This window comes from Eleutherodactylus coqui, chromosome 4, assembly GCF_035609145.1.
Source record: "Eleutherodactylus coqui strain aEleCoq1 chromosome 4, aEleCoq1.hap1, whole genome shotgun sequence".
Classification (NCBI taxonomy): Eukaryota; Metazoa; Chordata; class Amphibia; order Anura; family Eleutherodactylidae; genus Eleutherodactylus; species Eleutherodactylus coqui.
This window is the reverse complement of record NC_089840.1, coordinates 33,636,817-33,662,603: the sequence shown is the minus strand read 5'-3', so window position 1 is coordinate 33,662,603 and position 25,787 is coordinate 33,636,817. Positions and strand designations below refer to the sequence as shown.

The following is a 25,787-nucleotide window of genomic DNA, read 5'->3' as shown; positions in this document are numbered from 1 at the left end:
AACGGATGGGCTAGGATCCAAATGAACATTTAGAAAGCCACATCTGTATAAAATGCCGAATATTTGTTCAAAATTAGTATTGAATGAACGATATAGTTGAACCCAATTCGGGTTGGATTTTGCTAAAAGTTTGGCTCAGTATGAGCCTGAACTGAGCTTTTAGCAAAGTTCTACCACTAACTGGTTCGGGTCACTTAACACTAGTCCTGAACACTGCTGTATAACCCTGTCTAAGAGCCATAAAACCTTTGTATAATGCTTAGTGTTATGCAGGGTTTTTATTGCTATTGACCAGTTTTAGAGGTTTTGCCAAACTTCCAGTTCGGTTGGTTATGGTTCTGAAAACGTTTGGCAAGTCGGCCAAACCAAACTTTCCAAAAGTTTAGTCACCACTATTCAGCACCTTACGCTATTGGCGTTGACCATTGTGTGATTCTACAGCCAGTACAGAGCCACGTTATAGGCCTATGAGGGTAAACACAAGGACATTTTTTTTTCATGATCCACCTGAAAAAAATTCATGGCATGTCCTATTCCTAGTCTGTTTCATAGATGCGAAATAGGACATCCCAATGCACATGAATGTGGTTGTCTGATGCAAGCTACACCTTTCCAAAGTATACCATTATATAAGCACAGATTGGCATACATTGGGCATAGAAGAGAGAAGGGGTCAATTAGCCAATGGCAGCAGCACCCTGGCATCAGGGGGCACCACAAGATTGGAACTCAGGTGATAACATATCTTGGGCTGGAGACCCACCTGTTGTTGTGACAGTGGGGAGCATCCAGCAGTGTTAGAGAAGAGCGCAGGATCGTGTGTTTCACCTGGTGCTATGTATGGACTGGAAATCCACATAAAACTGTTGTAAGTCCAATCACCTGGTGGGTGTTCTGACAACCTCCAGTAGTGGGCTTCTGGGGAATATCAGGAGGTGCTATAGGCCGGGCTGAGGAGGGATCTAGTGCTGAACAGACTAAGATCAGAGTCCTCTTACTCTGGTTATAGGATACCTACATCTAGAGGCGTAACTTGAAGCTCCTGGGCCCCAATGCAAAACCTGGAACGGGGCCCCCAACTATAATGCTTTATTCATAGTAGTGGGCTTCCTATATGGAGAAGAGAGGCCTTATGGGCCCCCCAAGGCTCCTGGGCCCGGGTGCAACCGCATCCCCTGCATCCTCTATAGTTACGCCCCTGCCTATAACCATAAAAAAAACACAAAAACAAAGAGTGTGGTATACTTTTAAAAAAAAGTATTTACTATGCCAAATATCAGAGGGTGTGAACACTTATGCAACTACATTATTTTATTGTTATATTTCCACCCTAAGTAATTTCATCTTGCGTTTCAATGGAATTCTGCAGATAACGGGTCACACTGAAAGGATCCATCGTTGTTGGATATTTTAACATGACAGAACCCGGGCTTGTTACCGGGTGTGCAGACTTTTTATATCCACTGTAAGTGTGGTCAGCTTTAGCCTTGCTGTGAATCAGTAGCGGTGTTGTGTCTAACCTCATGGTGTCCTCAGCGTTTGTTGTATGACCTTTCGAGACTTCACGAGCCTCTCAGACAAACAATGTGAGGTTTTATAGGGCAGATGTTGCGGGGCTTGCAGCACAATATGCAACAGTCAATGTTCCAGACATTTATCTCAAATGGCCCCTCACATTACTAGACGCTGGTTGAGATAATCAGAAACATTCGTGTTTCGGACTTTAAGACCTTTTTTGGATGTTCAGGACATTATACTATTCAGGACAACATAGAAATAGACAGTCCATGGACAGCACACATTATAGATGGGATGGGTGAGGTCAACATAGACATTTCATCCAGGGTATTACCGACAGTGCCTATATCCTGGGGATTGGGGATTGGGGGGGGGGGGGGGGGCACCTGCAGAAGAGGAAGTTTGCATATAAATCTACTGCGCCAGATGTAGATGAACAACTCCTATACATATTGCACTGACAGCCAGTATGCTTGGGCAGGTAGAAGCATACTCACACCATAACCACTCAGTGAATAAATACAGTACCATAGCTAAGCTTCTAACATATATGAAGAACCAAGTTCATAACATAATACAGCCCCAAAGCCAAGTTCGGTACATAAATACAATATTAGAGCCAAGTTCATAACTTTAATACAGCCCAAGAACCAAGCTCAGGATATGAATACAGCCCCAAATCCAAGTTTGGCACATAAATACAGCCCCAAAGCCAACCTCAGTACATATATACAGCACCAGAACCAAGCTCATAGCATACATGCATTCACACAACTAAGCAATCATGTTGTGGAACAGTTGTGAACTGCCAGAGGTGCCTTGGAACTTCAGAGGGGAGGAGACAAAGCCAGAAGGGGGATGATTTGTTTAGTTCCACAAGATGCTGTCACTCAAAGGAAGATCATCTGACCAGGCAGACCTAAGGGAGGCAACTGCCCCCAGTCTACATCCACTCAATGCCTCCTGCCCCCACAGGATTGGCATCAGGCTGTTGACTGCAAAGATTGCACTATGTAAGGCCAGCCACGGTTAAGCTGACGATAAGTGGATTTGCCATAAATTCTTAGGGCGCCTTCACACTGGCGATGAAATTTTGCGATTACCCAGTGCTGCGAGGCTCGGGAAAACGCAAATTTATGAAGCCAATAGTTTCCAATGGCTCACTTCACATGTGCGATGTTTTAATGCTTGCGCTGCAGCGTGAAAACAAAATCGCAGCATGTCCATTATCTCGCGATATTCCATTGAAGGGCCGCATATAAACTGCCGCAGGGGACACGTATGCTTATATGTGACTTCACCAGATGATAACTGCTAATCGCAGGGGGTACAGAGGATAGACTCACGGCAATCGGCTGATCGTCACACCAGCACAAAAAAAGTTGTCTTTGTGAGATAACCCCTTTAAGCTGGTAATACCCCGTTACATTTCTAATAAAATGCTAAATTTCTAAACCAAGACCATGATGTCACACAAACATTTTATGATCACTAAATAGTAGAGATGAGCGAGTATACTCACTAAGGCACATTACTCGAGTGAGTAGTGCCTTAGCCGAGTATCTCCCCGCTTGTCTCTAAAGAGTCGGGGCCGGCGCGGGTGGCAGGTGAGTTGCGGCAGGGAGCGGGGGGGAGAGAGGGAGAGAGAGATCTCCCCTCCATTCCTCCCCGCTCTCCCCCGCCGGCCCCCGAATCTTTAGAGACGAGCGGGGAGATACTCGGCTAAGGCACTACTCGCTCGAGTAATGTTACATGAGTATACTCGCTCATCTCTACTAAATAGGTTTGTGTCTTGATTTAGAGTATTTGGTATTTATACACCGTTTCCACAGAAATACCTGTCCAGGGGCAAAAGAGACCTGTGCCCCCTTAGTAATACGTTTGTTGACTAGAGGGCAAAAAGTGGAAAAGGTGGGAGGCACATGCCAAACAAGTGCACCCTTTCCTGCAAAGTTGTTGGCTAGTAGAGATGAGCGAACGTACTCGTTTTGAGCAATTACTCGATCGAGCATCGCTATTTTCGAGTACCTGGCTACTTGGGCGAAAAGATTCGGGGGGCGCCGGGAGCCGGAGGGTGGCGTGGTGGAGCGGGGGGGGGGTAGCAGTGGGGAACAGCGGGGAGCTCTCTCTCCCTCCCCCCCCCCACTCCCCTCTGCAACCCCCCGCTCACCCCCGGCGCCCCCCGAATCTTTACACCCAAGTAGCCAGGTACTCGAAAATAGCGGTGCTCAATTGCGAAATCGCCCTTAACGAGTACATTCGCTCAACACTATTGGCTAGTCATTGAAAGGCAACAATTACCTGTTTGCACCAAATAATTATTACCCAGCAACTATTTTTAGGTGAGCTGAAACAAAATGACTAGTGAACGAATTCCCGCTGGTCACCCAGTTGATGGCCATGTCACATCTGCTCTATTGAGTGACTATTTGGATGATAGTTGTCTTATGTAAAGCAACCTTTAATAAAGAATGGTGTGATAGCAACAAACTATTATATTATAAGGCCTCTTTCACACGGGCTACAAAATCATCGCTACAAAACGCATGTATGTGAAGCCCATGGTTTCCAAATGGGTTCTTTCACATGAGAGATGTTTTGTAGCCTGAAAGAACCCATTGCATGGGCGTGAGCTGCATCCGCATGGGCTACAAAATCCCGCTACACAATGTGAAGCACATGGTTTCCAATGGGTTCTTTCTAGAGATGAGCGAGCATACTCGCTAAGGACAATTAGTCGAGCAAGCATTGTCCTTAGCGAGTACCTGCCCGCTCGGAAGAAAAGATTCGGGTGCCAGCGGGAGGCGGGGAGCAGCGGGAGAGAGCAGGGGGGAACGGAGTGGAGATCTCTCTCTCCCTCTCTCCCCCCCGCTGACCCCTTGCTCACTCCCGCAACTCACCGCTCACCCCCGCCGGCACCCGAATCTTTTCTTCCGAGCGGGCAGGTACTCGCTAAGGGCAATACTCGCTCGAGCAATTGTCCTTAGCGAGTATGCTCACTCATCTCTAGTTCTTTCACATGAGCGAGATTTTGTAGCCCGTGTAAAAGAGGCCATTAATATTATAATATATTATAATGACGCGTGAGATGGTTTATTTGGTGCTCCTGTGAGTCCTCCTGTCTTATCAGTCCAATGCTATAAAAATTATTCCTTATTTTAATGGAAGAAAAAAAAAACACATTTAGATAGAAATTGTGTCGGCACCGATGAACTGTCTTTAGAAACCCTGTAATGACTAGGCGTGGAAAACCCTGTTTGACCATACAGTTTGGTAGTCTGTAAAACCAAATGCTGTTGGCTTTCAAGCTTCCTTAGGCCCCTTTATCAGGCTGATACCAGTAGATTTTAGCCTGATGAATGGATGATTGGCCGAATGGATCTGTCTTCTGATGGAACCAAACAGACCCCATTGAGTATACTGGGGTCCATTGCGAAGAAAAAACGACTATCCGCGCTCCAGAGAATATCGGGCTCCGATACAGGATGATAATGTCCTACTTTATTAATAACTAGCGTACCCGTCGCGCGTTGCTGCGAAGACAGACATACATACATACATTCGTTTTTATATATCTAGATGACGGCAGCAGCGACCACTGAGGTTTTGTAGGCCGCTGCTTCCCCCTTGCAGGCTGAATAAAATAGCCGTTGTGTGGAACATCCAATTTATCCGGCTGCTGTGGCTTCTTGGGAAGATAGCCTAGTACATGTTTGCCCACTTCCAACTCCAATGGAGACTGACTGTAAATGGCTGGCGTGCTCTAGTATTTATGGTTTCAAGCTGTACGTGTCATTGCATACAGTCTATCTATCTATCTATCTATCTATCTATCTATCTATCTATCTATCTATCTATCTATCTATCTATCTGGGTTATTGCATACAGTCTATCTATCTATCTATCTATCTATCTATGACATCAGGAAATGAGAGAATTAGATTCCGTACGTAAAATTTGAACGCTAATTCTTTGGCACTTTGAATTGAATAATCGAGTTGGGACCCATTAACTTTTCCTATTTATGACATAATCAATGCTCGTGCCAAATTTCAAGTTTCTATGACATTGGGAAGTGAGAGAATTAAGTTGGGATGAGACATAAGGCCTTGCCCATAAGCATTCCCCAACCTCCAAGAACTGAACCTACCTACCTGAATGAGATTTTGTAGGCCGCTGCTTCCCCCTTGCGGGCTGAATAAAATAGCCGTTGGGTGGAACATACAATTTATCCGGCTGCTGTGGCTTCTTAGGAAGATATCCTAGTACTTGTTTACCCACTTCCAACTCCAATGGTAATTGGCTGGCGTGCTCTAGTGGTTCCAAGCTGTACGTGTCATAATACAGCCTTAATGACATCACAATGCAGCTTTATAGAACATGTTGGGGCATGTTCAAGGGCGTCCGATGTTGATGACATCAGTGATGACATCACAATAGCAGGTGGCTTACTTATTCGATCTACGTGGGGGGGGTGTAACTTTCGACGACGCTCGCGCGCGCGCCATTTATCGTAGGATATTTGTACTATGCCTATAATCTTCCCAGGAGTGTACTTAACAACTTCCCAAAGTTTCATGGCGATCGGATGAATGGTGTAGTAGCGCATAAAGGACAAACAGACACGCAGACACGCAGACACGCAGACACGCACGCAGACAGACATACATTCAATTTTATATATATAGATACATATTAGGTTCCGTGAGCAACGCGTTTCGGTAAATAGAATACCTTTCTCAAGCTCTATGCATTTACAAATGACTTACAAACACAAATAGACACTCACATGTCCACGGGATTAACTACAGCTAGTCGCTGTGTAGCTCCGTAATTAAAGGGGGCGTGATAGAAGCCTCCCAGGTAACTCACACGTCATCCAGGTGGAACACTTGGAACGCCCTTCAGCGATCCACGTACTTCAACAAAGCTTTGGATTGCTAATGAACAGCAATCTCTTATCCAGCATATGTGCACACCCGCTATGCGCTCGGTAATAAAAGTTGTAATTTCACTAAACATACTCAAATAAAACAATATTCACATAAAAATATCAATGAATAAACTTTGCATAAATAAATTATCTACGAATAACCACATTTATATTCCCAATCAGCATGAAGAAACAAGCAAATTTGGATTATGGTGTCAGCGAGGTGCCTTTTGAAAGGTATCCTCGTCTGACACCAGGTGAGTTAATACTCATTTTTTGTCTTTTCATGTTAAAACTATATAACATGCTCTGATAAAGGCATCGAGGCGCCTCCTTATAACATATTTGTACTGGGGTCCATTGCGTTTCCGCTCAGCCGCCTGGCATTTTGTGCCATATCTGCGGCAGAGGTTCCAGCGCAGATGTGAACCCGGCCTAAAATAATTTCTTTTTGTTAGGCATTATAGGGTATCATATCAACAAGATTACTTAATTTCTCTTACATAGAGCAATAAAAAAAATTCCAGCGACAATCCATAGCGAATCAACGAGAAGTGAACGCAGCTTTAGACAGAATTCTGATGTAGAATGTCCTTGTGTCCTTGTTAGAGATGAGCGAGTATACTCGCTATGCACATTACTCGAGCGAGTAGTTCCTGAGCCGAGTATCTCCCCGCTTGTCTCTAAAGATTCGAGGGCCGGCGGGGGGTGGAGAGTGGCGGGGGAGAGCAGGGAGGAACGGAGGGGAGATCTCTCTCTCCCTCTCTCCCCCCCGCTCCCCGCCGCAACTCACCTGTCACCCGCGCCGGCCCCGAATCTTTAGAGACGAGCAGGGAGATACCCGGCTAAGGCACTACTCGCTCAAGTAGTTTGCCTTAGCGAGCAAACTCGCTCATCTCTATTAATAATAAACTTTATTTGTATAGCGCCAACATATTCCGCAGCGCTTACATAGATAGGGGATACAGAAAGACAAAAGTACAAACATTACAGAACCACGGTTACATAGTGATCAATTGATGGAAACAATAGGGGTGAGGGTCCTGCTCCAACGAGCTTACATACTACGAATAGTGGGGTGATACAGAAGGTAAAGGGGCTGGAGATGTGCGCGGTATGGCGGAGTGGAGAGTGAGGGGTGATATACACATAGACAATGGTCAGACATTTAGCCGTGTGACGGCAGAAACGGTATGACTGCAGGAGCGGTTTATGATGGCTAGCAGGGATTGCAGTCAGTAGGTCAGGGAGCATGTTATCAGGCGGAGTACAGAGGGGTTTGTTTAGGGAATGCGGTATGCCTCCTTGAAGAAGTGCATTTTTAGAGCACGCCTGAAGTTCTGTGAGTCCTGGATTGCTTGGGTAGCCTTTGATAGTGCATTCCAGAGGACCGGTGCTGCTCTGGAGAAGTCTTGGAGGCGGGAATGAGAAGTTCGAATTAAAGGGGCGCTCAGTCTGGTTTCGTTAGCAGAGCGGAGAGCCCGGGCTGATTGATGGATTGAAATGAGGGAGGCGATATAGGGGGGCGCTGCGCTGTGGAGGGCTTTGTGGATGAAGGTGGCGAGTTTAAATTGAATTCTGTATTTAACAGGCAGCCAGTGCAGTGACTGGCACAGGGCAGAGGCGTCCGAGTAGCGGCTGAACAGGAAGATGAGCCTGGCTGCCGCATTTAGGACGGATTGGAGAGGGTAGAGTCTGGTGCAGGGGAGGCCGATCAGCAACGAGTTGCAATAATCGAGCCGAGAGGGCAACAGTGAGCGTTTTTAACGTGTCCACGGTGAGAAAAGAGCGGATTCTTGCGAGGTATTGAATACCTATCCATCTTCTCTCTCTACCGGCTGTATACAACATTATATGAAATACACGGGATATATAGTATGTTACATACAAGTACCGACTGATTTGCATTCTACAGAAGACTATTTTTGGAAGACTATTGGGTAAGATAGTCTGTTCTTTATCAATATATATGTTTTCACAAGGAAAGCATCAGACTCCCTAGAATCTTAAAATGGACCAGATGCCCTGTATATTTTGGAATGTGTTCCTGGCCTGGAAATAAACTATGAAAAGGAATTTATGGAAAGAATTCCCTGCTAATATGTAAATTACATTTCTGTATGATTGGAATGCTGTTATTCAATGTGACAGCGTCAATGGAGTGGGACCTCACGGAATATTATGTGTGGGCTACTACAACTATCAAAGCATATTACTTGCACATGGCTACTGACTACCAATACCTGATAGTCATCTGTGTTATTCTTTGTAGGGAGTGATGCAGAGTGAGTTAGAACAGAGGATCAGATCCGCGGCAAACCTTGAAGAGCTGCTACGTATCACTCATCCCAGAGAGTTGAAGTTATGGAGATGTCGGTCAAAACTCAAGTCCTACATCAGCGCTGACACCAGGTCAGGGCCCCATCGCTCTACAAGATTTGCTGCTGCATTCTATGACATTGAAATACTGAAAGGTACATCATACCGCATATTGTATAGCAACTATTATTTAAGGGGTTGTCCATGTAAATAATGAAAAGCTATGCAATTAGCTAATACACTTGTTGTAAAAAAAAAAAACTAGAAGTAGTTGTTGTTTTGCTGCAAACTTTGGCATGTAGTTCCATCTCAGGCAGATATGTAAATGATGAGAGTGGTGGTGATTAGATGAATGGTTCTGTCACTGGAGGGCTTAGAAGTGGTTCCCCCCTTGGCCTATGAAAGGCTCCCGGAGGCTCCTTGTGTGTAGTGACCTCTTCTTCCGCTTGTGTAGAGCTTGTTGACCACTAGACATCTCTACGATGCAGAGAAGAGATTTCACCCCGTTACCAGAGTCTGAGAGGGGCGCGTTATTGGGATGTGAGAAGCTGGATGGTCGTATCGACGAATTGTCCCCCACCGGGCCGTTCTGACTAGACTGTTAGGAGGTGTTGGGAGCAGTGGGTGTGTGAAGGCACACAAGGCGACTGGGCTCAGGACGGCCTCGATAGACCACACCAGTAGAGAGGATCATTTGACTGTAAGACAAGCACGAGCAGCTCCAACTGTTTTGTTGTCCGTCATCCAGAGACAGGTGGCGCCATAGTTACAGGTCCCTTTGCCTGTCAGAACCATTTCCACCATTTCCAGGCGCTTGGCTGAAGGAAATTTGGTTTTATGGCACCCCTTACATGGACTGCCTTTGACACCCACCATCACCATTTGCAGTGGGGTCGTGAATGACTAAACCAGTCTACCTACAGAGTGTAATTGGCTAATCTTTAGCAACAAATTTAGGTTTAGTTTGGGTACTGATGATGGCCATGTTTGAATCTGGAGTCCTAGGGGTAAGCGCCTCAATCTTGCCTTTGTTGTAGGGAAGCACACTTCCCCCACTGCTGAAGTGATGGTCTGGGGGAACCATCGCATAAGGCAGTCGGTACCCCAGGTAGTGGTACGAGGGACAATGACAGCTCAGCGATATGTTCAGGACATCCTGCAGCCACATGTGTTCCTCTCATGGCGGCTTCCAAGAGGCTGCAGGATAATGCTCGGCCGCACACACAAGGGGGTCACAGGAATATCTCCAAAACATTGTCACACTTCCGTGGCCTGCCTGTTCACCAGACTTGCTACCAATACAACATGTATGGGACCCATCTGAGATGCCAACTTCAACAGCCTATGAGCTTGCATTATCTAGAGGTTCAGTTATAGCAATTATGGACTCATTTGCCATAGGGCACTATACAAAACCTGTATGCCTGCTCATATCACATCTTGTATCCAAGCTAGAAGCGGTACAAAAGGGTAATAGAGCCTTTATGTGCCCCCATATCACATCTTGTATCCAAGCTTGAGGCGGGACAACAGGGTTATATAGCCTCCATGCTGCCCGTATCACATCTTGTATCCAAGCTAGAGGCAGTACAACAGTGTACTAGAGCCTCCATGACGGCATGTATCATTTCTTGTATCCAAGCTGGAGGCGGTACAACAGGGTACTAGAGCCTCCATACCCACTCGTATCACTTCTTGTATCCAAGCTAGGGGTGGTACAACAGGGTACTAGAGCCTCCATGCCTGCCCATATCACATCTTGTATTCAAGCTAGAGGTGGTACAACAAGCTACTAGAGCCTCCATGCCCAACCGTATCACATCTTGTATCCAAGCTAGAGGCAGTACAACAGGGTACTAGAGCCTCCATATCCACCCGTATCACATCTTGTATCCAAGCTAGAGGCGGTACAACAGGGTACTAGAGCCTCCATGCTTGCCTGTATCACATCTTGTATCCAAGCTAGAGGCGGTACAACAGGGTACTAGAGCCTCCATGCTTGCCTGTATCACATCTTGTATCCAAGCTAGAGGTGGTACAACAGGGTACTAGAGCCTCCCTTCAAGGGGTCAGTTTTCCACAATAAATTCTCCTTTTGCTCTGATATTGTAATCACTTATATCAACATTACAATCACAAAGAGAAAGTTTCATTGAACCCTGACAACTCCTTCTATGTGCTTGTTTGTTTTTGACAATGAGTATATTGCTATATGACAAATATGTTACACCAGTATCTTGACACGGGAGCATTTATAAATATTTCCAGCTGAGAACTTATTCTGTTTTGCCAAATCTAACAGGGAAATTATTACACTGGGTAACAAAAGAATATTTTTAGTTCTCTGGAATTTAATGCTGGTTTTGTGTTTCCTAGGTCACATGTAACTGGTAATGTGCTTTTATTGAGTTGTAACTTAGTTTTTTTATCAATTGGGACGATATTTTAACTGGCTCTATACCCTATGTAGAATATCACAGCTAGAGATGAGCGAGCACGCTCGTTTAAGGCTGATGCTCGAGCGATTACTTATCTGAGCACCGTGCGGGGGAAGGGGTTTGCAGATGGGAGCGGGGGGGGGGGGGGGGAGTGAGAGAGATCTCTCTCTCTCCCCACGCTCCCCGTGCTTCCTGCCGCTTGCCCCTCGCATGGTGCTCAGACGAGTGATCAGTTACTCGAAAAGACCAATGCTCTCTCATCTCTAATCACAATTAATTGTGACAAACTGGAAACAAACAGATCATTGCGCATGTATCTGTTTGTTTTTGCAAATCTGGAGCTGCCTGGAAATCTGAAGTATATTTAAATACATCATTGTATTTTTTCATTTTCCGTGCAATACTGAATATTAGTGGCTGATCCCATTCCTTTTTTCATTTTTGCTCATTGTAACAACTGCTTTATGAGTCATGGTTAGTGGCTGCTGGCCCTTATGAGAAGAGGACTTACCTTCTGGTGAAATGTTACACTTCAGATTTCCAGGCAGCTCCAGACTTGCAAATACAAAAAGATGCATGCGCCATGTGAAATGACACGTTTGTTTATAATGTGCCACAATTGAGTGGGATGCATGCAGTGATATGTTGCATAAGCTATAGGGACAGCTAAAACACCAGCTCAGTTGGTACAAAGCTATAGTTAGGACTCAATAGAAGCATCTTGTCAGTTACATGTGACCAAGGCAACACAAAACTAGCATTACATTTCCTGGGAGAAAAAAGACAATTGTTCCTTAGTGTTATTCATGTATGAATCAATGTTAATGTTGTTTGATTTTAACTGGATTTCATTGATTTTATGCAATCAAGAATAAGGAAAAGAAATCAAAGGTTTTATTGCATAATAGCATTTTTTGGGAATAACTCATTTTTTGGGCACAAACCCAAACTTTAACACTGATGATAGATGTTTTCTAAATGTTTGTGACTAGAGATGAGCGAACGTACTCGTTTAGGGCGATTTCGCAATCGAGCACCGCTTTTTTCGAGTAACTGATTACTCGGGCGAAAAGATTCGGTGGGCGCCGGGGGGGGCGGCGTGGTGGAGCGAGGGGTAGCAGTGGGGAACAGGGGGGAGCTCTCTCTCTCCCCCCCCCCCCCCCACGCCCCTCTGCAACCCCCCGCTCACCCCCGGCGCCCCCCGAATCTTTTTGCCCGAGTAGTCAGTTACTCGAAAAAAGTGGTGCTCAATTGCGAAATCGCCCTAAACGAGTATGTTCGCTCATCTCTATTTGTGACATAAGACATCTGGAACTAAGGGTTACAGGGAACAAAAAGCCTGCTACATGATGTATTCATTCATGGGACAACCCCTTTAAGTGAATTCCCATAGAGAGACTTTCTGCTGTGACTGTACGTTATTTTGTCCAAATTATATTTGTACATCAAAAGGAAATGTTACGACCCGACTGGGAGAATGTCGTTAGACTGATAAGAGGTGTTCTGTAATGGTTGACAAACATGCCATCTACCAAATGTACAAGAGTCCAGCTCAGACCATGTCTTGGACAGCAACCACGAATTGTCTGTGTACAGCGTGAGAATCACGCGTATGATCTACACTACTGCGGGAATGACTCTAGCTACAGATATACCGTAATAGTATGTAGAGAGGCATAATGTGTTATAAATAAAGCACCCCCGCATAAGGTAGAATGAGAGATTAAACTCAATGTGGCAGATTTGCTATTGAGAATACGCCAGTTTTCCAGTATAAATTACCCCAGAAAACTGCCTTACAAGTTTTGCACCACATTTAGACAATTTTCGGACAATTTTTTCACCCTTCTTGACAGAGAGGTGTGCCTTCACAGACAGAGGGTGTGGCTTTACGAAGATGGGGTATGACCTAAATGCGCCATTGTGCTCTGAAAATTGCACCAAAATTTTGCCATAAAATCTAACATAAACTAAACCAACTAACAGGGGGCATGGAGCTAGACAAATGTGTCTAAAAGTACCTCTACACAGGACTGCCCTCTACAATAGCCAGCCCACGAACTACCACCCAACTATCGCGTGTTGGGTGGTAGTTCTGTGTGCTGGCACAGGAGTGATAGTTGTTGAAGTGAACGGAGGCATAGCGGATCCGGATTGTTCTGGCAGCCTATCTCCATTCACAGTAGACGGGAGTCACTCAAAGATTGAGCGACTCCTGTTTACACTGCCTGACAGTCACTTGGTTTTTAATTCTGCTAAAGACCAAGCAACTCCGACGGAAGATTGGTATCTCGCTCAGTGCCCTGTCGGCGGCCGCATATACACAGGATTATTGTCACCCACATTCGCTGTTTCTAGTGATAATTTGGGTGATAACCGCCCTGTGTAAATGTACTTTTTAAGTTTGCCCGATCTAATCAGATTAGTAAATCTGCCCCAATATGACATAAATATAGAATAGTCTGGTCCCTTATACCCATTACTTCTCTGTATCAGTTCATGTAAACATGAAACAAATTTGTAGTCTTCCAATGAACTTCAAGTAAATTGATACTTCTTCTTCTGCCTGTTTGTTCAAACATCCAGTGTCTGGGACTCTGTTAAGGCCCATTTACACGGGATGATTATCTACAGAGTTGTTCACATTCCTGCGCTCCCACGGGAGTTTGAACGATAGTCATCCTATGTAAATGTATGTAGAGACTGAACGACCGAGGGATAGCTGTTCAGTTTCTGCATGCGTATATAAATATCTCAAGACAATTAATACAACAAGTGGTATCTCGAAATTTACCACAAAGTGCCACTTTTTTATGAGTACTTCAGTCTTAAAATCATTCAACCCCTTCATGACAAGCATCTTTAGTACTTAGAGCACTTTTTGCTCTTATGACCTTTGACACACGTGATGCATGACCAGACAGCAGCTTCTGACAGCGTTACTAAGGAATCTTACCCCAGTCCTCAGGGGCAATAACTAATATTCTTGGGTTTACCTGCTACAACCGCCTTCTTCACAGCCCACAAAAAAGTTCCAGGACTTCTTTTGAAACCAAGCTTTGGCGGAATTTGAGGTTTGCTTGGGATCATTCTACTGTTGGAAGGTCCAATGACGTCCAAAATTAGGCTTCCTCATAGAAAACATGACATTTTCTCCTAGGATTTCCTTATTGAATTAATCTTGTTCTTCACACTGCCAGAGGAAGCAAAGCAACCCCAGAGCCACTGTCCTGCTTCGCTGTAGGCAGGGGGTTCTTTTCAGCGTATGCTTTATTCTTTCTCCTTGATACATACTTCTGACCCACAGACCTGAAAATTTCTAATTTTGTATCATTGCTCCACAGAACAGAATCCCAAAACGTCTGTGGCTTATTTATATGGTTTTGAGCATATTGGAGCCACGTTTTCTTGGGCACTTGGGTCAGTAGAGATGTACAGCTTGGAGTTCAGGCATTAAGACCTTCAGAATGTAGTATGAGTCTTATGGTTGCTGCCAGTAGATCTTCTTGCAGGTCTTCTGCAGTCACTTAAAGGTTTTTGACCATGTGCCTCCTTGGGAATCTGGTGTCAGATAGTGATAGCTTCCTCTTTCTGACACATCCAGGTAGTGTAGCCAGTGTTCTTTGAACATTGAACTTATAAACTTTGCTTCCAACCGTATCTCCAAGAACATTCAATGCCTTTGCTATCTTTTTGTATCCTTTTCCTTGTTTGTACAAGGCAACGATCTCTTCTCTTAATTCTTAGGAACACTCTCTTTATTTAGCCATATTTATAACATGCAATCAAACATCCCAGTCAACAAAGCCCTAGCCAGACCTGCTGTGTTTTACTTCAAGCACACCTGATATAACTAATGAAGCCTTTGCATCAGGTGCACTTGAGGCAAAACATGGTTTAAAAAATGCGTTGCTTTTATAAGGGATTCAGTTCATGGAGTTGAACAATTCTGAGACTGCAGCAGTTCGTAAATGTGGCATTTTGGGCTGAATTTGGACAAACCACTTTTTGTCTTTTTGCATACAACTGAAAGTTTTTAAATTTGGAAAAAAAACGTAATTTGCAATATGGGCTGAATCATTTTGAATGCAACTGTAAGTGCTACTGTGCAGAGAGAAAGCAAAATCAGTTCTGCCTCTTTGCTCTGATGACCATTATAGGTCGTAGATGTTTAAGCATCACCAATCATTAAGAGATAGCATATTGCTGAGATGTGATGCTAGCACTTCCTATCATGGGAATACCCCTTTAAATGGCTAGCTACATTTGTAAGTCATTGTGGGTTTAAAACTTAACTCTAGTGAATTCCCCTTGTCTTTGCCTTTAAACGTCATCAATAAGAGATTAATGATCAAATAACACGAAGCGGAGGACTGCACTGTATATTATATACTGGCACAAAGAGATGATCCCGCAGCAAGGAGAATTATCAGAGTCTGGCTCTAGTGAGGCTTATCGTACAACACGTCATAAAACTGTAGCCTTTATCAGTGGGGGCGCTCATTACGCTTCTCCTTGGTCTTCGTATGTTGATCTTGGCTCTTTCTGACTTTTTTTCCAGTCATTTATTTTGCATCTGTTTTGTTTGCTTTAACTTTAAATGGCCTTTTTCGCTGGGATGACTTCCATGTTTGAGTAACGCAACCAGTGAAATGTAGAGCACCCCTTCCAAATATCTGCTCGCGTTGTTAATGACTTGTTGTTATCCCTCTGTTTTTAGTGCTTCGTTAATTATCATTAGAGATGAGCGAGTATACTCGCTAAGGGCAATTGCTCGAGCGAGCATTGCCCTTAGCGAGTACCTGCCCGCTCGAGACAAAAGGTTCAGATGCCAGTGCGGGGGAGCGGTGAGTAGCGGCAGTCAGCAGAGGGGAGCGGGGGGGGGAGAGGGAGAGAGAGAGAGAGAGATCTCCCCTCCGTTCCGCCCTGCTCTCCCCCGCAGCTCCCTGCCCGCCGCCGGCACCCGAACCTTTTGTCTCGAGCGGGCAGGTACTCGCTAAGGGCAATGCTCGCTCGAGCAATTGCCCTTAGTGAGTATACTCGCTCACCACTAATTACCATGTCTTACGGAGTCAGGTTGCCATGTGTTTTACAATTTCAACTTATACACATTGCATTTTGAGGCATTATTTGCTTTTATGCTGTCAAGAAAGAATCATTTTTCCCAAGTTGTTACCTTGTGTGAAGTCTTTTAATATTTTATCCAGAGGTTTCATAATTACTGTGGGTAAAGGTGATTTAACATCTGCACCACTGTTTCTGGTTTCCTGCTCTGTTCGGGGAGCAGGAAAGGGGAATCTCCACGGCCGAACGGATGGAGCCGAACAGTGCTGGACAGACCCCATTGACTGTAATTGGATCCAATCAGCTGGAGAACTAACGGTGTGAAGGAACGGTGGCGTCACGAGTGACAACTTCTCTAGTCCACTACACCCCTATACAGGTAACCGCTGTCCCAGCGTTGCCTGGAAGAGGCCTGCATACGTATTAGCCTGGTTTTTGGACGGAAGAAAAAGCGCAGACGTGAAACCGACCTAAGAGATGCCGATTGGTAACCGCTACTGGCAGTCATCACAATGCTCTGGTGCTGTCAAATAGTATATACATTAGCATTGCAGTAGGAGTAATTTTTGAACAGCTTCTGCCTCCTCCATGATTATACAGATGTTGTGCAATCTAACCTAACGCTAGCAGCTTGCAAGTTAACTTGTATGGACAGTTCCTGCTACAGATGGTGTGGGAGTGAAGCCATCTATTATACTTCCAGTCCTGACCACCAATGACAACATTTGGCCCTGCTACAATGACAGCGGGACCGAGGATCAGCGGGGATGCCAACCAGTGGACCCCAACTGATCAACTATTGATGACCTATCTTCAGGATAGGTCAGCAATAGTAACGTTAACAGAGGGAGGGAACTACCTCTGTGACGTCATCAGCCCTCCACCACCGAATTGCAGAGTGCCGATGGGTTGCAATGGCAACTGGACACCAGGTAATGGCCATCTGGTCTGCCATGGCTGGTCAATAGAAAGAATAGAAAGAATACACTGCAGTCATGATAGGATTGCAGGTTCAACTACCCTATAGTAAAAGCTCAGAATACCCCTTTAACTGTCAAGTTAAATTTGCTACAACTGCATACATATTAGGTCGCCTGCATGTGGCAGAGATGGATTTCACATGCGGAATCTGGCTCTGGCAGCAGTGGCGTCCGTGCGTACCTGCTCTGTCGCCGTCTCTTCTGTACTTCAGATGGACCCGGCGGCTCGCCATCGGACATGCGCAGTACAAATTTTTTTCTCCGCCCCGTTGCTAGGTGATGACGCAGAATCCGCAACCTATCCGCAATGTTTATTGCGGACGGGCCGCGGGTTGGACGGCTTCCATTGACTTCGATGGAAGCCATCCATGCAAAGCCCGCGTGAAAATGGGGCAGGCTGTGATTTTCCCTCCGCTCGTGTGTAGGAAGCAGCGGATCTCCGTAGGAAGTAACGGGCGGTATTTGCTGTGCATTCGCGGGACGGACGCCGACGTGTGCAGACGGCCTTACTTATATTCACAGTCTACATAGTGGAAGTGGCAGTGAGACATCCAGTACTAGTGATATGTCATTACTAGAGATCAGTGAGCACCTAAATGCTCAGGTCCGCGTTATTCGAGTCCAGCTTTTCGTAAAATTCGAGAGCTCTACTCGAGTAACGAACCCCATTGACTACAATGGAAGACTCGAGCATTTTTGTATGTGGAACGCCGGGTCCCGTGCTTTTTTTTCGTTTTTTTTCTTGGTTTGTGTTTTTTTCTCTCTCCCTCTCCCTCCCTCTCCCTCTCCCCCTCCCCCTTCCCGCCAGACTAAAAATTTTCAAATGACGCGCGCTGCATCGCGGTGGGGAGGGGCCACAACAGGCATGTCACTGCGGGGAGGAGCCAAAAGCTGTGGCGGGGTCGAACGCGATTTGATGCTCGTTCGAGTAACGAGCACCATCGAGTACGCTAATACTCGAACGAGCATCAAGCTCGCCAGAGTACGTTCGCTCAACTCTAGTCATTACTAGATCCTGTTCCCTGAATCAGAGCCATACGTCTCTCACATGGAACGTTTTCCCTCCATGTAGAAGTCCCCCCGCCGGTTGTGTCCATATGTTCTATGACGTTACATTGATGTATATTTTGCATTACGACTTTTTTTTGGCTCAGGCAGCAAATAACATAAAAAGTGACCCCAATATACATTACTGCTGTAATCCCAGGCTTCGGCTCATACGCTTTGGTTTACATATGAAGCATCGATAAATATTAATGGAGAGAATATGGTCTGAGAGACTGATCTTCTATTTCTGTGTAATGATTCCAAACGGATTATATAGAACGGCGAACACTGCCAGGTCTTTACATCATGCTTGGCCTAAATTTAGTTACAACTGAACTTGCAAAGTACCCTGTAAATCTGATTTTCCCCAGTGTTCCTCGTTTAAAATATGTAAGCCAAAGAACCCCTATAGCTGCAAGAAAAAGTAAGTGAACCCTTTGGAATTCCCTGGATTTCAGCATTTATTTCCAATAAAATGTGGTCAGATAGTTATCGAAGTCACAATTACAGACAAACACAATGTCACGGCGCGCCAGCCACATCAATGTTACAGCGCAACAGCCGCCACGCCAGCCTGGCCCGTGTTATAGTGTCATTTGGCGCCACATCCATCTGATGGTATGTAGTTTGATTGGTCATCAGGTAGTTGTCGTCCCCAGCCAGTCAATCAGCCACTGTTATAGTATATACAGGAGGTGGACAAAAGTATGGAAACGTCGTACAAAATGCATGCCTTAAGTTACATGGGATTATAAATTGTATTTCTGCAACGGACTGAGCAGAGGCAAACCAATGGGGTGGAGACCATGGGTAAACAAGATGGATGTCACGGGTGCTTTGCGATCCCTCCCAATAATGGCAGCAAAGGGCCTGGCGCGGTCACGTGCAGTAGCAAGGGGTTTGCTAACTGTAGCAATTATCAACCAATGTATGGTGTTTGGAGGAATAAAGAAGTTTTAACTGCATCATTGCCTGCTGCCACGGTCTTTTCTGTATGTAGCAATTATCAACGGTGGTTTGTCACGTGACGCCAGTACCTCTTTCTTAATGGATTCCAGTTGTAGATCAAGAAATAAAAGACACAGGTCCTTGTAGCTTTGTTTGCAAACCAGGGGTACACAGTTTATTTAAGCTTATTTGTAACGCTCAAACAACATGAACAGTTTAGAACAATGTAGAGGTATTGCTTTGCATTGACATGACATTGCTCAGTGTTAATGATTAAAATCTCATGCAATTTGTACAGTGTTTCCATATTTTTGCCCACCCCCTATATAGTCCAGCTGTTCCTCTTAGAGGGCGCTGGTTGTTCCACTGTGTTGGTGGAGTTCTGGTCCAATCCACGCCCCATCATCCACAGTGCAGGGAGAAAAAGTAAGTGAACCTCTGTTTTAATGACTTCTCCAAGAAGTAATCAATGCAGAAATCTAGGGAATTCCAAAGGGTTCACTTTTATCGCATCAATGACTAGACTGGGGAAGACTTGCTAGGTGTATGATTAGTATTTATAATGCACTTCACACTTACTGTGAATAAAATATTAAAGGGTTTTCTGCTTGTAAACTATTGATGGCCTCAAGATAGGTCATCAATAGAAGATCGGCAGGGTTCCGTCATCGGATACCCCCACCAATCAGCTGTTCTCCGGACGAATGCACTTGTGTACTGAGCTGATTTCTGCAGGAAGCAGACAGCTCCGTTCTCACTGCAGTGGCCAGGCTGGGTATTGCAGGCTAAGTTCCCATTGAAATGAATAGTAACTTTGCCTGCAATATGAAGCCTGTCCTTGTTCTGTGCATGTTTGCAAGTGACTGCTCACAGGCAGCACATTGACCCATTAGAATAAGTGAGACTATGCTCCCCCCTCTCAAACACTGCGAAATCTCTTCTTTGCGTCGTAGAGGTGTTTCATGGTTAACAAGCTCCACGCAAACAGAAAAAGAGGTCCACTACACACGAGTAGCCTTTAATGTCTTTTTATAGGCCAAGGGTGGAACCACTTTTAGGGACTCAGGTGACAAGACCGTTCATCTAATCACGCCACAACCATAATCATATGTATATTTGCCTGAGATGGAACTGCATGCCGAGTTTTGCATCAAAATGACACCTTCTTCTAGGGGCTGGATTGTTTTTTACAAAGAGTGTAAATGTTGTGAATCGCTGTATTATTAAACACCCTTGCATTATGGGTAATATTTTTCATCTGCATGCAGTCATTGATGAGGAGTGGCAGAAGACCCAGTGTGTGCCCAGAGAAACCTGCGTGGATGTTGGTAAGGATCTTGGCACAACTACCAGCACGTTCTTCAAACCGCCCTGTGTGTCGGTGTACAGATGCGGAGGTTGCTGTAATGAGGAAGGTGTCACCTGCTTGAATACCACCACGTCTTATGTCTTGAAATCGGTAAGTAACAGTTTATTAAGGCTGCCGCCAACCTGACATTGAGATGTGACGTTACCTTTGAGTCTTTATGCATATTGTCTGCAGTTCTCTTTGTAAGATCACCCTTTGTGCTCTAAACCTGTAGCTGAAACATGGTGACAAAGACTTAAGGCCCATTTACACGCAAAGATACTCTTTCAAACAATTGAAAGATTGAAAGTTTTAGCAATCGTTTTGCATAAAATACTATTGGGCACTAATTCCCATTAGTACTTTATCAGCCTCATTTGCATGCAAATGAGCCTCCTGGAGCTGCTTGTAGAGCACAGCATGTTGTCTGAGCTCTGCAATTAGCTCCATTGTTCTTGCATGGGCAGCTTAGAGAAAACGATGTTATCTCTAGCTCCCGTGGAGACAACAGCCTGCAGTCTGTTTTCTCATATGGGCTGCAGAGAGAATACAATGTTATCTCCTGCTCCCATGGAGAACACAGCATGCAGTCTGAACAATGGTTTTTAAGACGAAAATTGCACGATGGTAGCGTTTATATACAACGATTGTCGCTCATATGCCATACTTTTAACGGATTTTGAGCAATAATCGTTGTGTGTAAATGGGCCTTAAGGCTAGGGCTACAATAGAGATACAGAGATCACAGTATCAGACTGTGATGTCACACAATTGTCAATGGTGTCATGTTGCGATCTACAACCTGACACGACTGTGACACCGAGTTGCAAAAAATGCTACTTGGTTTGATTTTGTTTGCAGGTCACAAGTTGCATGTGACTTTCCCACTATTCAGGAATACTATTCCCAGTCATTGTTACTAGACTTGTATGAAGAGTCTACCATTGATTTGCAGGAATACTGCCTTCCAATAGGTGGCACTGCAGGGGTATTGTTCCATATCCCGAATTTGCATATTTCCCACCATTGACATCCATGGAAATTGCAAGTGACTGTTTTTAACAGCCAAATTGCAGCTCTGAAACTGTTGTACAACAGAAGTTTTAGACTTTTTTTGTCACATGACTTTCAAGCGCTTCCTGTCGCCATGTAGACCTAGCCTAAATATCCTTAGGACAGACTAAAGTCTGATTCATAGGCCATAACACTGCTGTTCAACTCAATATATTCTGGAAACCTGAAACGTAGCCCTTGACTCACAAATAGCTTCAGTTCAAACTTCTGGAAATACTCTCACTATTATTAGGCATTTTGGAGGCAGGACATTTTTTCAAGTTTGCAGCCATCCACTGGATAGGTGAAATCTGATTGGTGGGGGTCCAACTGTTGGGACCCTCATTGATCTCGAAAACGGGGGTCCCATTTTCCCATTCCCCCTCACCTCCAGGTGGCTTCTCCCACCACAGTAACATCAGATTGAATTGAGCGTTGGCCATGTATGTGCGGCCGCTACTACATTCATTTCAATGGAGCTGATGGAACTAGCTGAGTGCTTAGTACTCAGCTATCTCCAGCTGTCCCATTGAAAATGAATGGAGCCTCACTCTACATGCGCGACTGCAGATCCATTCAATCTCCTCCTTACTGTGCGCCCACAGTGAGGAGGAATGGGGAAACTGGACTGTCGTTCTTTGGTCCGGTGGGGGTCCCGGTGGTCGAACTCCTACCTATCTATCTATTAGTGTTCACCTATCCATTGGGTGGGTGAAAACATGAGAAAATGTCCAGTCTCTGGAATATTCCTTCAAGAGGTTCTCAGGTTGTCTCCATGGCAATAAGACGTCACCTGCAAGTTGGACAATTGTAGCATTACCGTAATTTCTGCCTCAACTTATTATTTTCATATGGGGAAAAAAAGCCACAAACGACCTGCCTCTATGTGGAGCCCTAGCCTCAATGTCTTGGGACAGTGATGTGACCAAGTCCCTCCATAAAAAATGGCTTGAAATGAGTAATTAAGCAATTCTGTAATTTAATCACTAAAGTAGCTCTACATCAACTAAATAGAGTGAGCGGTGCATTCTGATATCCCGCCTTCAGCAGGATCCCGGAAGTAGTCATGACAAATGATGTCGATTACAGAGGCATTTGGCTAGTATGAACTGTCGAAGAACACAGTGATCTACTAGTCATACGTCCGCTGGGCTCATGGTGGTGGCGCTCCCTGCCCTGCGCCATCCTCACAATGCTTTATTTCATCCCTGGTCATTGAGTCTTCATTGCTGTGGATGACTCAGGCATGAAGGACTTGGTGTGGAGCATCTGTTATGTTACATGGAGGTAATCAGACAACTAATTCATTGATAAATGGTTCTTTAAATAAAAAGCTGATTATTTCTAGAGTCATCGTGACTTATGTCTGTCCAAGCGTTCACAGCTATTGGTTAGTTTAGAGGTTCCTGCAGAAGAGATCCAGTTGGGTTGGAAGTGACCACTGCATGAGTTAAGGTCCTTGTAGACGAGCCGATTCTTGTTTGAACGAGAGGGTGACGTCACCGCTAACTCATTCGCTCGTGCAGCCTGTTTAGACGGGTAGTTGCATCGTTGGCTCGGTCAGACTTTCATGCTCTCTGTATAAGTGAATGAGAGGGACTGAACGATTGCGGTTTAAACCAAACGATAAGCGAATGAACCAATGATGGTTTTTATGCCTGCATGAAAGGAGCGAAAAGTGAACAATTCTCATTCATTGTTCAGTCGTTGGCTCACGTTTAGACCGAAGGATTATCATTCATTTTCTCTTGTTTGACCAATTTTTTGAACAAATGTTTAAAACATTTTCGTAACAGAAAGTAATTAATATGTTTCTGTAAAATTAAAACCTGCTGATTCCACTGGTAAAACTGACTAATAGCGGCACGTCTCATGGTCAAGTTATTTAACCCCTTAGTGACTTGTTTTTTGCGGGACGAGTTGTATTTCTCAATGTTGCCATTTAATGAACCATATAATGTACTGAAAAACTTTTAAAAAGTTCTAAGTGGGGTAAAATGTAATAAAAAAAACTAAATTACGCCATCTTTCGGTGCATCTTGTTTCTACGTCGTACAAACTGCAACAAAAATGACCTGATAAGTTTATTCTATGGGTCGGTACGATTACTGCGATACCAAACTTATGTAGATTTTTTTGCTGTACTATTTTTATGTTTTTTCAAAGACATTTAATATTTTTTTTTATTATTTTTTGCCGCCATCTTCTGACCGCAATAACTTTTTATTTTTCCGTCCACATAGTTGTGCGAGGGCTCATTGCTTGCGGGATGTCGTGTAGTCTGCATTGGTACCATTTTGGAATACATGCAACTTTTGGATCATTTTGTATTGCATTTTATTCTTGGAGACAGAATGTCCAAAAAAGGGCATTTCTGGCTTTTTTTTGGATGACGTTCACTGTGCGGGGTAAATAATGAGTTACATTTATAGATCGGACTTTTACAGATGTAGCAATACCAAACATGTATTTTTGTTTTATGATTTTGATTCTTTTATTTAGTCTAACCAATGAGCTGTAAAATCACAGTTCATTATCTATAACTATACCCTATATGTAACATAAACCTACCCTTATAGCATCTATATGCACTCCTCAGTCAGTAAGTAACAGCCATTTTCTGTGATTGTTTGTACCCTTATAGTGTTCAGTCAGCACGCAGTGTGTACCCTATATGTTACATATACCTATCCTTATAATGTTTAGTTAGCACGCAGTGTGTACCCTATATGTTACATAAACGTACCCTTATAGTGTTCAGTCAGCACGCAGTGTGTACCCTATATGTTACATAAACCTACCCTTATAGTATTCAGTCAGCATGCAGTGTGTACCCTATATGTTACATAAACCTACCCTTATAGTGTTCAGTCAGCATGCTGTGTGTACCCAATATGTTACATAAACCTACCCTTATAGTGTTCAGTCAGGATGCGGTGTGTACCCTATATGTTACATATACCTACCCTTATAGTGTTCAGTCAGCACGCAGTGTGTACCCTATATGTTACATATACCTACCCTTATAATGTTCAGTTAGCACGCAGTGTGTATCCTATATGTTACATAAACCAACCCTTATAGTGTTCAGTCAGCACGCGGTGTGTACCCTATATGTAATATAAACCTACCCTTATAGTGTTCAGTCAGCACGCGGTGTGTACCCTATATGTAACATAAACCTACCCTTATAGTGTTCAGTCAGCACATGGTGTGTACCCTATGTGTAACATAAACCTACCCTTATAGTGTTCAGTCAGCACGCAGTGTGTACCCTATATGTTACAGATACCTACCCTTATGATGTTCAGTTAGCACGCAGTGTGTATCCTATATGTTACATAAACCAACCCTTATAGTGTTCAGTCAGGATGCGGTGTGTACCCTATATGTAACATAAACCTACCCTTATAGTGTTCAGTCAGCACGCGGTGTGTACCCAATATGTTACATAAACCTACCCATATAGTGTTCAGTCAGGATGCGGTGTGTACCCTATATGTTACATATACCTACCCTTATAGTGTTCAGTCAGCATGCAGTGTGTACCCTATATGTTACAGATACCTACCCTTATAATGTTCAGTTAGCACGCAGTGTGTATCCTATATGTTACATAAACCAACCCTTATAGTGTTCAGTCAGCACGCGGTGTGTACCCTATATGTAACATAAACCTACCCTTATAGTGTTCAGTCAGCACGCGGTGTGTACCCTATATGTAACATAAACCTACCCTTATAGTGTTCAGTCAGCACATGGTGTGTACCCTATGTGTAACATAAACCTACCCTTATAGTGTTCAGTCAGCATGCAGTGTGTACCCTATATGTAACATAAACCTACCCTTATAGTGTTCAGTCAGCATGCAGTGTGTACCCTATATGTAACATAAACCTACCCTTATAGTGTTCAGTCAGCATGCGGTGTGTACCCTATATGCAACATAAACCTACCCTTATAGTGTTCAGTCAGCACGCTGTGTGTAACATTGATTTCAAAATAGTTGCACAATCACTTTTGTTCTTTTTATTAAGCAGGTTAATAGCAAGCCGACTGGATTAATTGTATAAGCATTAGGGATGAGCGAGTATACTCGCTAAAGCACTACTCGCTCGAGTAATGTGCTTTAGATGAGT

At 44.3% G+C, this 25,787-nt stretch overlaps 1 protein-coding gene across 1 annotated transcript in view; it reads left to right on the top strand.

Annotated features, from left to right (window-relative positions):
• VEGFD (vascular endothelial growth factor D) overlaps positions 1-25,787 on the top strand; it is a 49,763-nt gene that overhangs the window by 3,806 nt on the left and 20,170 nt on the right. Inside the window, exons 2-3 of the mRNA XM_066599194.1 lie at positions 8,724-8,925; positions 20,516-20,706. Coding sequence (XP_066455291.1) covers positions 8,724-8,925; positions 20,516-20,706 — 393 coding nt within the window. The remainder of the gene's footprint in view (positions 1-8,723; positions 8,926-20,515; positions 20,707-25,787) is intronic.